The 12,411-nt window shown below is 33.9% G+C and overlaps 1 protein-coding gene across 1 annotated transcript in view; it reads right to left on the bottom strand.

Moving 5' to 3' along the window:
* Positions 1–217: 217 nt before the first annotated feature.
* LOC111055412 (valine--tRNA ligase) overlaps positions 218–12,411 on the bottom strand; it is a 51,235-nt gene continuing 39,041 nt past the window's right edge. The window contains exons 16-19 of the mRNA XM_039431336.1: positions 7,682–7,950; positions 5,290–5,410; positions 4,260–4,426; positions 218–499 (exon numbers count right to left, since the gene is read on the bottom strand). Of these exons, the coding sequence (XP_039287270.1) occupies positions 284–499; positions 4,260–4,426; positions 5,290–5,410; positions 7,682–7,950 (773 nt within the window). The 3' untranslated portion in view covers positions 218–283. The remainder of the gene's footprint in view (positions 500–4,259; positions 4,427–5,289; positions 5,411–7,681; positions 7,951–12,411) is intronic.

Below are 12,411 nucleotides of genomic sequence, written 5' to 3'. Positions count from 1 at the left end.
TTTTCTGACTTCAGCTGTTTAAAGTGTAGGACTTAGCTAAATCCCGAGCTCGGAAACCGGCCCTAAATGTAGTACGGTAAACGTATAGACTCGATTTGAAAAGGGGCAGTTTTGGGTTTCAGCCTGTTGAGCCTTTTCATATGAGTAACTAACTGTACAAGACTGAATAAAATAGCAAATATGATAGACCACTAAAAGGGCAGGAAAACACAATAAATCTATACGAATGTTATTTTATTCACTGTTATTTGGAATAACGAGCAAGTTAACAACAAACAACTCGCTATAAAGTTTTGAGTGCGGCGATTGCATCGATAACCCTCTGCATTTCTCCGTTGTATTGCCTCAGTTTTTCCGAGTTTGCTTCTTGCACATCGACAGGCACTTTCTTATCGTAGTCGGCCATCGACATATTTTGTTCCAATTTACTTTTCACGCCTTCAAGGCCTTCCTTCTTCTTCTGCAAGCGAGTCAGCTCTTTTTCCGCGTCGATTAGTCCCTGAAACAGAAAATTAAATATTATAATTAAAAAAACAATATACAGTTAAGTAGGTACTCTATAATCTACTTTCTAACTGAATGTACTGTTTTCTCTGAATATTGTATTTCTTTGAATACTGTCTACAGAATGAATACTGATTGTTAAGAATTCAGTAATAATTATTATTACAGTCACCTTTGCTGTTTTGATTTAAAAAAAGGTATGGTTGCACGTACATAGTTGCACATAGTATTATTAAGTTCAACCGCTGCAAAATGACATCAAATTGTTGACCAATTCGTACATTGGGTCTCTTGTTATTGCTTCCAATGGAAAACATCATTTTACGGCGATTAACGTTGATTAATTCACCGAAGTGCAACCTGGTAATTAGAAAATAGATTATTATGATTAGATAGAATAAGTAAATTGTATCATTTTATTATTATTAGATTGATTTATCAAAATAATTGGATAAATTATTTTAGAAAACTGTTTATTGTATTGGAATCCAATACTGCAGTTGTAGAAAAAATTTTTTTTGTAATTCGAGCGGAAAGCATCTTTATCGCTCGCGTCAAAATTACAAAATTCCGCTACGCGTCGCGTGGTAACTGTTTTGACTCGAGCGATAAAGTCGAGTTTTACGCTCTAAATACATGAATAACTATTATTTATATTAGAAAATATAGATTTTACTTGAAATTGTAATAACACAACAGTATTCATAATAATTTGAAACACCAATTTATAGATTATCAGCCTTCAAACAGGCTGTGATGACTATATACAGGCATCTTGCTAGCAACCGTTCATCACCCTAGTCCTGAATGACTCTAGTGACTGAGAATCCCTTATATTTCGGGCAAGGCGTTGAAGATTTTTTTCCCAATATATTTAGGTTTCAGCTCATAAAAATTTGTCTTAAGCTGTTCAGTATGAATTTAATTTCCGCAACTTGTGTTATGCTGGTAGATGTCAGCCCTTGTCACCCATTCATGTTTTCAATTTATAGGAGTATACAGTCTCATGATAAACGAAAAGATTTGGGACTGTGAGTATTAACAATGCTGACAATATAATATTTATAATAATGACAATATGAGTACTAGTAGTTCTGTGAACAGTAGACCTCGCGCTCAGTGAGTTACATTGACCTGTTGTTTATGTTTCTCAAGAATTTAATAAATAATTTATCAATTAAAAATGTCTAGAAAAAATCCTAAATAAACATAGAGCTTTCTGTCCTATATCGTACCGTGACGTGTCGTCCCGGAATGTGAGTGTGAGCGCTGTTATTAGGTCTGGCTGCAACTGTCTACAACGTTGATGGAAAGATACAATTTTCAAGATGTTCGATGTTTTTGAACGGGTAGTATTATAGTCAACTGTCTACTAACGTTAATGGAAAGATACATTTTCAAGATGTTCGATGTTTTTGAACAGGTAGTATTATAGTCCACTAGACAGCTGATTTATAATGAATAATTCTATAGTCTGATTTTTACGGTAATATTGGCGTAAGAAGGAGGCTCCTTTTTTCTTTTATATTATCCTTGAAATGCAAAATTTCCAAAAACCAGTTGTATATACATCGACGTGCAATTTAAAAAGGAACATTCCTGTCAAATTTCATGGAAATCTATTACCGTGTTTCGCCGTAAATGCGCAACATGAAAACATATAAACATTTGAACATTCAAACATTAAAACATTAAGAGAAATGCCAAACCGTCGACTTGAATCTTAGACCTCACTTCGCTCGGTCAATTATAATATTTGGACAATTTGAGACAAGGTTAGGAAAATGAAGAAGTTTTGGGCAATAGCCTGTTTTTTCTTTTCCGACTATTGTATTGTTTGCTCTTTCCAATAAATAAATAAAGGCCGACAAGAGAAGCGTGGTCTAACCGCTGATTTAATACGTCATTTAGTTCTCTGTGGCATTTAAACGTCATTTTATTAAATCAAAATCTTTATTGCAGAAAACATTGTACAATGTTATAGCAACAAACAACGAATACAAGTCAGGTCACGATTAAATTAATATACAGGGTGGGTGAAAAGTCCGAGAAGACTTTCATATGATTTAATATCTCATACACAAAGGTAATATTTGACGATGGGTGTGATTGGGGATCCTACTCAAATTGAAAATTGTACTTTATTGTAACTTCAAAAATCTGGTCTACCTTCTTGGATCCGCCATTTTGAATGCAACTTAGTTTTTTTAAATAGAATTTAAATAAATTCACTTATCTATTTCATTTCTGATTTTCATGGTATTGATTAATAATGTGAATATCTAGGAAACGGATTGAGATATCGATGTGCGGTTTTCACCATTCATTTTTTCTTGAAATTCTATATTGAAAGCATGTATCGCATGACCACCTTCCTATTAGAAAAAAAATAAGTTGCATTCAAAATGGCGGACTAGATTTTTGAAGTTACAATGAAGTAGTATTTTTATTTTAGTAGGATCTTCAATCACACTCACCATCAAATTACCATTGTTTATGAGATATTAAGCCGTTCTGAGACTTTTTTCTTTCCTTTCTGCTTTGAATAGTATTGATTAATATTGTGAATATCTTCGAAACGGTTTGAGATATCGATTTGCGGTTTCGCCATTCATTTTTTCTTGAAATCTCGTATCGAAATACTGTATCGCATGACCACCTTCCTATTTAAAAAAACAAAGTTGCATTCAAAATGGCGGATCAGATTTTTGAAGTTGCAATAAAGTAGTATTTTCAATTTTAGTAGGATCCCCAATTTACACCCACCGTCAAATTACCTTTTCCTCCACCTACTGTCAAAAGTGCTCCCTGAAACATGATACTAAAGTGTCACTTTTTCGCTCTCGGTACTAAAAAACAGATAAACTCCCTAGGGAGTAAAAGTGACTCCATTTAAATAAATAACATGGGAAGCATCTCTATTTTAAAAACGTACATTTGGAATAGGTCAGAAGGTCTAAGCTCAGATGAGGAAGCATAAAGAGTAGTCATTAAACCAACTAAATTCAATACCTCAACCAGACATTTGATCGATTTAAAAAAAATTATGTTTGTATGCTGAAATTATTATTACAAACTTCATATCACTATACTAAAAAATATATATATTTTTTTCTTTTATTCCATGTTATTCAAAATATCAGCCAACAAATATTACTTATTAACTAATCAAATTTGAAACGGGAACTTCATCATAGCTGTAGTTTTGGCTGTCATTGTTGTTACAACTTTAGCCGACAGATAGTGCTGTCGGAGGAGAACTGTGATTACAAGCCAGCTGTTCCTGTTTACTTTTTAGATTATGTTGTAACACATTGTTTGGTCACATACGTTTTATTTATTTATTATAAATTATTTTATCAGCAGTTTTTATAAAAATGTAGGTGGAGGAAAAATGTTGTGTATATCACGAGTGAAAAATGTTTTTTCTCCCTCAGGAAAATTTTTGCCCTCGGCTTCGCTTTATTATAAATTATTTTATCAGCAGTTTTTATAAAAATGTAGGTGGAGGAAAAATGTTGTGTATATCACGAGTGAAAAATGTTTTTTCTCCCTCAGGAAAAATTTTGCCCTCGGCTTCGCCTCGGGCTTCAAACTTTTCCCTCAGGGAGAAAAAACAGCACTTTTCACTCTAGATATACAAATAACTATTGTGTATGAGATATTAAGCCGTTCTCAGACTTTTCACTCACCCTGTAGATCTGCTTGCAACAGAGTGAAAGTATTAATAATTGAACAAATATAAATTCACTTACCTTGATCAACATATGCACGATACACTTGTCGGAGATTGTGAGAATAGCACAGCCCACTGGAGGCTCCTGAGTGAGTTCAAGCTTATTGCAGCCTGCCAAAGTCTTAATCAGCAACGAAAACTTCTCAACTATGCTCTCTGTGCTCTTGTCAGAACAGCACACAAATACTGAAAGAAAGAAATTTTGATTACACATAGTAATATAGAATAATTTGAATTGCATGGAGCAGAGAGCTTGAAAAATAATAAATTTGAAATGTGAAAACTTGAAAAATGAAAAAGATTTAAAAAAATAACGAAGAATATTTCCAGTGATAAGAATTTCATATGAGATATCTATGAACTATCATCTTGAAATGACAATGCATACCAATATTCCAAAAGAGTAATAATTACAGTGACAGAGAAAAAGTTCAGGCGTGACTTAATAGCCAATAGATTGTTCTACTTATGTCTAGTACCAAGTTCCTGTAATACCGTAAAGCCTAGTTTATACGATGCCAATTGGCGAGACAATTGTCATAAGGCAACTGACTGGCAAGACAATTATTGTCTTCGTATAAACACTTCAGGCCAACTGTACCGACAATTGGCCCGAAATTCAACTGTCTCCGGGAGTAGACTATGGACAGTCAATTGAGCCCAGCGAGCCCCCCACCACTCGGAATCTCAGTTGTCGCTATAATTGGCGTCGTGTGAACGGTGTAGGCCGATAGCGCTGTCTTGGTTTTGCCAGTTCAGCTGTTTAGTCACAACAGATGCCGATAACTCGGACATGTTTAGCTGTCAACTGGCAGGATTTGAGTCAGCTGTACAATCTTCAGTTTTCGACTGTCGTGCCAATAGTTGGCCGCGTATAAACATCTTCTCGTTTAACTGGCCTGGCCTCCGACAATCCGCAATCACGTGATGACAATTGTCCAAAGACAACTGTCTCGCCAATTGGCATCGTATAAGCTAGGCTTAATTAAGAACTCTAGGACAAACGAAAATCTTGAAATTCTTGAAACACAATATTGAAATGAACTCACCATCAACCTTGACCTTGGCGACAAGATTGTAGTCCGACCTTGTAGATCTCAAACTGCGCACAATGGAATGCGCAAATTCCAATTCTTGTTCAAGAGCCACATTGCGCCAGTTGCATTCTTCCTGTGAACACAAATTACATCAAAATATTAAAATACTTTGGTATCACTAGAATTGATTTTATCTTACAAAGTAAATATAAATATTGTATTGTTCTAGAATCTAGATCATCAACTAAAATATTATAATCATTACATAATTGTCAACATAACAAATGAGATTCGCTCCTTTCAGAAAAATGTAAGCTGTTTTGAATCTAATTATATTTTTTCAGTGATTGTTTATATAGCTGTAGTTTTTATGTAATTATAATCCTTATTTTTTTTCTTCGTTCCTGTTTGAAGTGCTCATAGAGAATTGCACTGGAATGTTTACTGTAGGTGGGGGTCTCTTAACTTCGCCCCTCACATGGAAAAAATAAAGGCAGCCGATTCATCTTATTTAAGCTAATTTATCCTAATAACGGATATTTTCATTAATTGATTCTATTTCAATGTTTATCAAATTGCAAAACTTGGTTTCCAAGTCAAAATTAAGATAAGATCGTCGTCGTCTTCCTACAAGGATTAGGCAATTTGCCAGTTCCGACTTCAAACTTACCCCACTTGAGATAAGATATATTTTATTACCAATAAACATATACAATGCAGTAATAGGCAAAAGTCACAATACAAACAATACAATAGACGGTGGCTAAGAACCCAAATGAAACTGTAGTCATCCAATTCACTTTCCATAACCAACTCAGTAACTACATTTTAGCGCTATAGTTTTGTAATCAATTTTATATCACCATCTCAAACAGGTTTTAGTACCTCGAGATCCAAATACTCAATTGGCACTGCATTTTATTTTGTAATAGTATTTTCTCATGTTGTAAAATTTTTATTGCTTTTATTATGTATTTCTAAGATGTTGTAATTTTATATTTCTGCTAATAAAAAACATACAAACTGCTAGTTGATAATTGAGAAAGGAACAGTTTTGGGCTTCAAGCCTGTTGTTCCTTTCCCAATTATTCACAGTTGAGAATAATATTGTATCTATAGTGAGGTCCACGTTATAATGGCAGTGAAGAAAGATAGGAGAACAACGTTGCCGATTCCCCGTCTTTGTCAATGCCTTCTATAGTCGGTAGCTGATACAGGTTTATTGATGTAATATTAACTGTTCATTCTCGTTTAAAAAGATCAATTATATTTTATTAGGCAAGAAATTATATTCTTCGATAATTTCATAGTTAAGATGAAATATTTTGTTTATTAATTCTACATTGTTAAAAGACGATCTGGCAACAGAGCAAAGCGAGAAAGAGATAGCGCTATCCGCTTTGTTGAATTATAGAGGAGGATAGCAATACCATTCTATTCAAACACTGTCATTATTACGTGGACCTCACTATATCAATGTATTAATGAAATAAATAATTCTTTTTTGACAACATTACATAATAGAATATTTATTTAACCTCAAAGGCACTACGTAATCAAGCATAGCTCGCAGCTTACAGTCTAATTGGACTGTCTAATGGAACAGTCTAACTAGACTGTAATGTCATCAAAACTATCGAAAATAGTTAAAAAAAGGATTAAACTGTAGCTCTCTTCAACAGCAAGGTCTCAAGTTTAGTATATTCTCATATTCGTTTATTTTTCTAAATTCTAACCAATTAAGGTTGTGCATTCAATATTTTTTTTTCAAAAAAATTCTTTTTCTGATCTATTGGACAGGTTCTTAGGACATAATCTATGCAATTGAAATATTTTCATCACCTACTGTTAGCTAACAAAAGGGCTTCAAAAGTCACTTTTTTGAGGCAGATGGTACACATACCCTTCAAAAACTACTGGTCAGAAAAATTTGAGAAAAATATGCAAGTTCTCCCAATTTAGCAAAAATTACGTCAACTTTGTTTTTGAAAATCTGCATTTTTATGCATTTTAAACTCCTTTTTCACATTCAATGTTCGTTATATAGACTTCAAAGTCATAGCAACTTGTAGCGCTGTTCTTGATGAATAAAGTTGATGCTTAAACTTCTTTTATAGACACAATAATAGCCGCTGGTATGTGTACCTTTAAAGCACGGTTTTACGCCTGCTATGCTCGGGCAGCAAGTGAATAGTACAGCTGGAGCGATCTAGCGGAATTAGTTTGTCCCTAGAGCTAAGCGCTCGACGTTAAGGGATATTTGTGCATTTGTTAATGTAAATGACTAAATAAATAAATATACATTATATTAATAGAGATTCAAGAAATATTGTGGTATTTTCCTTGTAACGAGTGAAAAATATAATTCCAGACAAAAGTATTCATTTGCAAACGAATCTCTCACCAAATCCGGATAAGGCGCCACACAGATACTGGCCGCTTTCGGTTTAACGGGCGCATTTTGGACCAATGGCAGCCGCTGATACAACTCCTCAGTGATGAACGGCATAAACGGAGACAACAGCCTCAGTCCGGCATCGAAAACAGTGTACAGGGTGACACGGGCCGCCTCTTTCGCCTCCTGATCATCGCCGCTGAACACTGGTTTGATCGATTCCTGAAATGAAAACAGTGTAAATGAGTGGAGGTGTTCACACCGGCAACTAGTTTGTTCTGAAATGAAACTAATGTTGGTGAATGGAGGTGTTCACACTGGCAATTAGTTGGTTCTGAAATTGAAATAATGAAGGTGGATGAAGGTGTTCACACTGGAAACTAATTGGTTCTGATATGGAAATGATGTTGGTGAATGGAGGTGTTCACACTGGAAACTAATTGGTTCCGAAATGGAAATGATGTTGGTGAATGTAGGTGTTCACACTGGCAACTAATTGGTTCTGAAATGAAAATGATGTTGGTGAATGGAGGTGTTCACACTGGCAACTAATTGGTTCCGAAATGGAAATTATGTTGGTGAATGTGGGTGTTCACACTGGCAACTAATTGGTTCCGAAATGGAAATGATGTTGGTGAATGTAGGTGTTCACACTGGCAACTGATTGCTTCCGAAATGAAAATGTAGTAGATGAATGGAGGTGTTCACACCAGCAACTAGTTGGTTCCTGAATTAAAATGTAGTAGATCCCATCTATAGAGGTGAACATTGTTGAAATGAATAGGATAAGTTAGAAATGAATTATTGCTAATCTATATAAATAAAAATCGAGCCTCAAATTTTGACATTCAATAACTTTTTTATGTGTGCATCGAATTTAATGATTTTTTAGTAGTTCGTTATGTTCAAGACCAGGTTTATGGCCTATCAAATTTATAATCCGACTTCAGGACTCCTTCCTACGGTACTTCAAAGTTTACATGTAATCCTCATGAGAGAAGATTTGTGAGCTGGCCACACACAGAAATAAATAAATAAATAAGCTGTTATAATCATTTTCTCATACAACAGCCGTCGGTAGATAGCAGACAAGAGTGTGTGCTGCTCCATAACCGCCCATGTATTTTATTCGTAAATAGTGGATGTATTACATAGTATTTGTTGAAATTGAGTGAACAGTCGTGACCATTCAAGTGCTGGCATACGTTTTTCTTTCTTGAATTGTCAAGTTTTAATAATATTAGAGTTTAAATCGATATTTATTGAACAAATCAATAGTTAATTTTGAGATCATTGGAAACGATGACAAGATCCAAGGCTAAATCGGCGGATGGTGGGGATGGGAAGGATGGTGCTAGCGGTGGCGAGGCAGGTGGCAGCGGTGCTGGTGGTGAGGGGAGCAGTGATAAGGGTACCGGTAAGCAAACAACAACTATCAGTGCAAGTGATCAAATCGACTTCAAAGCCAATTTCGAAATGCTCTTCGACAAGCTAGATAATATAGAAAAAGAGATAAAGTCTGTTAAAACGGAGCAGAAGGACATGATTAAAAGCATTGAGTTTCTATTCGAATTAAACAAGGAAAATAAATCAGATATTGAGAAAAACTCCGAAGACATCAATAAGTGTTTCAATCATATAGATGTGATTGAAAAAAACAACGTGTTATTGGGAAAGGACATTGAAAGACTTACCGCAGAAAACAACAATATACAACAATACTTGAGAAAAGACTGTATTGACATAATCGGCATCCCCTACGATAAAAGTGAGAATTTGACCGTAGTTCTACACAAAATATCTGATGCAATAGGATTTGAACTGAAAGAACATATGCTAGGAAACTATCACAGGAACCCCGCAAACGTTAATTCGTATCAATCACCAAGTGATCAACTCATTAAATATCCACCTATCATAGTGAAATTCTGTGGTCATTTGTATAAGGAAAAGTTTTTGAACTGTAAGAAAAACAAAGGGGATCTGACACTGTCCGAAATAGGGTGGTCGGGTAACAAATTAAAGGTATTTATCAACGAAACAATGTCCCCGTTCAATCGCACACTGTTCAGGTCTGCCAAATCTATGCAGAAGGACGGTAAATTGAAATTTGTCTGGTTCAGAAATGGGCGTATCTATGTAAGAAAGGACTTGAACTCTAGACCACAGTCTATAGTCACGATAAAGGATCTCGTTCATCAAATATAGTCCTGACTACAAGAAAAAACTAATTAATAGGAGAGACTTTTCAAATGTATTTCTTTTTTTTTTTAATTTACTTTTTTCATAACGCTTAGCAGCTTCTTGGAAGGTTTGTTACGATGGATACGATTTATTTTTTTTTTTTTTTACCAATTACATAGAATGGACTCTTTCAATATTCTTATTTTTAACTTAAGTGTATTTTCAATGGACTATCTAATACTTTATTTTTATCAACAGTATGGACAATAAACTAGGCTGAATTTAGTGTGAATGGACTCAATCATAATATTATACATTCAATCTTAGTTGTATCCAGTATTTGGAGTACATAATACTTCAATTTAATAGTCTCTTCAAAGAAATAGCCTATTTTACTTACAAGTTCATGTTGATTGACTTCTAAATAACAATATTTTTCACACTCAGTTTCAGTACTAAGATAAGATTTTTATTTCTGTTTATTTTTATTATTAATATGTTAGTAGCCTCACAAGAGATCATTTGGCTTTCGTGTACGTGACTAATGAATGCTAATCAACTGATCATCTTATTCACTTCGATCATTATTATCTTATCTCCTTCACTCTCTATTTCATTTCATCATGTATTCTCTATTTCAGTTTTTATATATTTGTGTAATGCCTCAGAACTAGGCACATCTATTCACTTCAGAATAGACGCTAAAGCTAAAAGTGTTTTAAAAAATTATTTAGTTTCTCATAGAATATTTCTTTTTCTTTCTTTAAAAAGTTTTTTTTTTGTTCTCAAAGTACTTTATCTTTTGCTATTTTGTAATTAATGAATCTTGAAGGGATTGAAGATCCAATCATATACGGCAATGATAAGGAAACAATTGAAGTTAACGATTTATTTTCTTTTGACCCATGTAATTATCACGTACAGACGGGTACACTTTTCAACATTGTACACATGAACATACGTAGTATAGCCAAAAACTTTGATGAGTTTCTTTATTATATAAGCAACAGTAATGTTAAATTTGATATTATAGTTTTGACAGAGACGTGGGTTCATAGTTCTTCTGCTTTCAACTTCAATATTGATGGCTATTCCGTTGTCAATCAAAACAATAGATTCACGAAATGTGATGGCCTATGTGTTTTCGTAAATAACGATATTAAATTCAATAGAATTGATATCACAATAGACTTTACAAACACAATCTGTCTGGATTTTGAATTTGATAGCAAAATGTACAAATTGTTGGCTCTTTATCGATCTCCGTCCTTAGCTGTTAATAGTTTTCTTATCAGTTTGGATTCATATCTGCAGTCTTTACGGCCAGACAGTTCCGTCATCTTGATAGGAGACATAAATATAAATATTCTCGACAATGATAATTTAAGTAATGAATATCTAGGTGTCATGCAACTGAATGGATTCAAGTCATTTATAAATAAATCCACTCGAGCTCAAAACTATAGCAGCAGCTGCATTGATCACATATTTTTCAAAACAAGATCCGTTAAAGAGAGTGATACATTTGCAACTATTATAAAATCTACTATCACTGACCACTACTGTACCTCATTCCATATAAATTGCCTTTCTAATTCTATCCAAAATCCACCTGTTAAAAATACCGTTATGAAAATAAACTACGAGACATTGAAGAATGACTTAGTGGGAGAAAATTGGAATTGTTTAAATATGATACACTCTGAGGGCATTGATAAATTGGTAGATGTTTTTATTGACAAATTAACCTATTACATAGTTAGACACACTGATATCATACACATATCACATAAGAAAAGGCCATTAAAAAAATGGATTACACAGAGTATGGTGAGTGCAATGCGCAAAAGAGATAGAATGGCCCAAAAACTGAAAAAGCAGCCTTTCAATACAGTTCTGAAAAATCATTATAAGAATTACAGAAACACCTTAAATAACATTGTTAGAAATGCAAAAATTGAATATTTTAATAATAAGTTTGAATTGAACAAAGGTAACACAAAAAAGACATGGGAAAATATTAGAGAAATTTTAGAAATAGAAAAAAACTCAAAGATAGAACCAAAAATAGATGCTGAAATATTTAATGATTATTTTGTAAATGTTGGGAAAAAATATGCAGAAGCACTAGATAACAATAGAAATACATCTCCCCTACGATCATCATCCATACCTCCTGTAAATAGTCTCTATCTACATCCAACAAATGCTGTTGAAATTTCACTCACGATAAATTCCCTAAAAAATGATGCTTCACCTGGAGAGGATAAATTCACTGGTCGCTGCCTGAAACAGATCTCCCCTTATATTGCTGGCCCACTTGAAATAATAATAAATAGATGCTTCAGTGAGGGTTACTTTCCAAAACGTTTTAAAATAGCCAAAATGATATTAATCCATAAAATAGGCGATAAGACCAATCCAGCAAATTATAGACCAATTAGCCTACTTAGCAATTTTGCTAAAATAATAGAAAGACTGATTAAAAAGAGATTGGTTGACTTCCTAAATAAAAATAATTTAATTGCAAAAAATCAGTATGGTTTCCAGTCTGG

Source organism: Nilaparvata lugens, chromosome 6 (genome assembly GCF_014356525.2).
Source record: "Nilaparvata lugens isolate BPH chromosome 6, ASM1435652v1, whole genome shotgun sequence".
NCBI classification, from domain to species: domain Eukaryota; kingdom Metazoa; phylum Arthropoda; class Insecta; order Hemiptera; family Delphacidae; genus Nilaparvata; species Nilaparvata lugens.
Note: the sequence above shows the minus strand (reverse complement) of the source record. Positions and strands in the feature narration are given on the sequence as shown.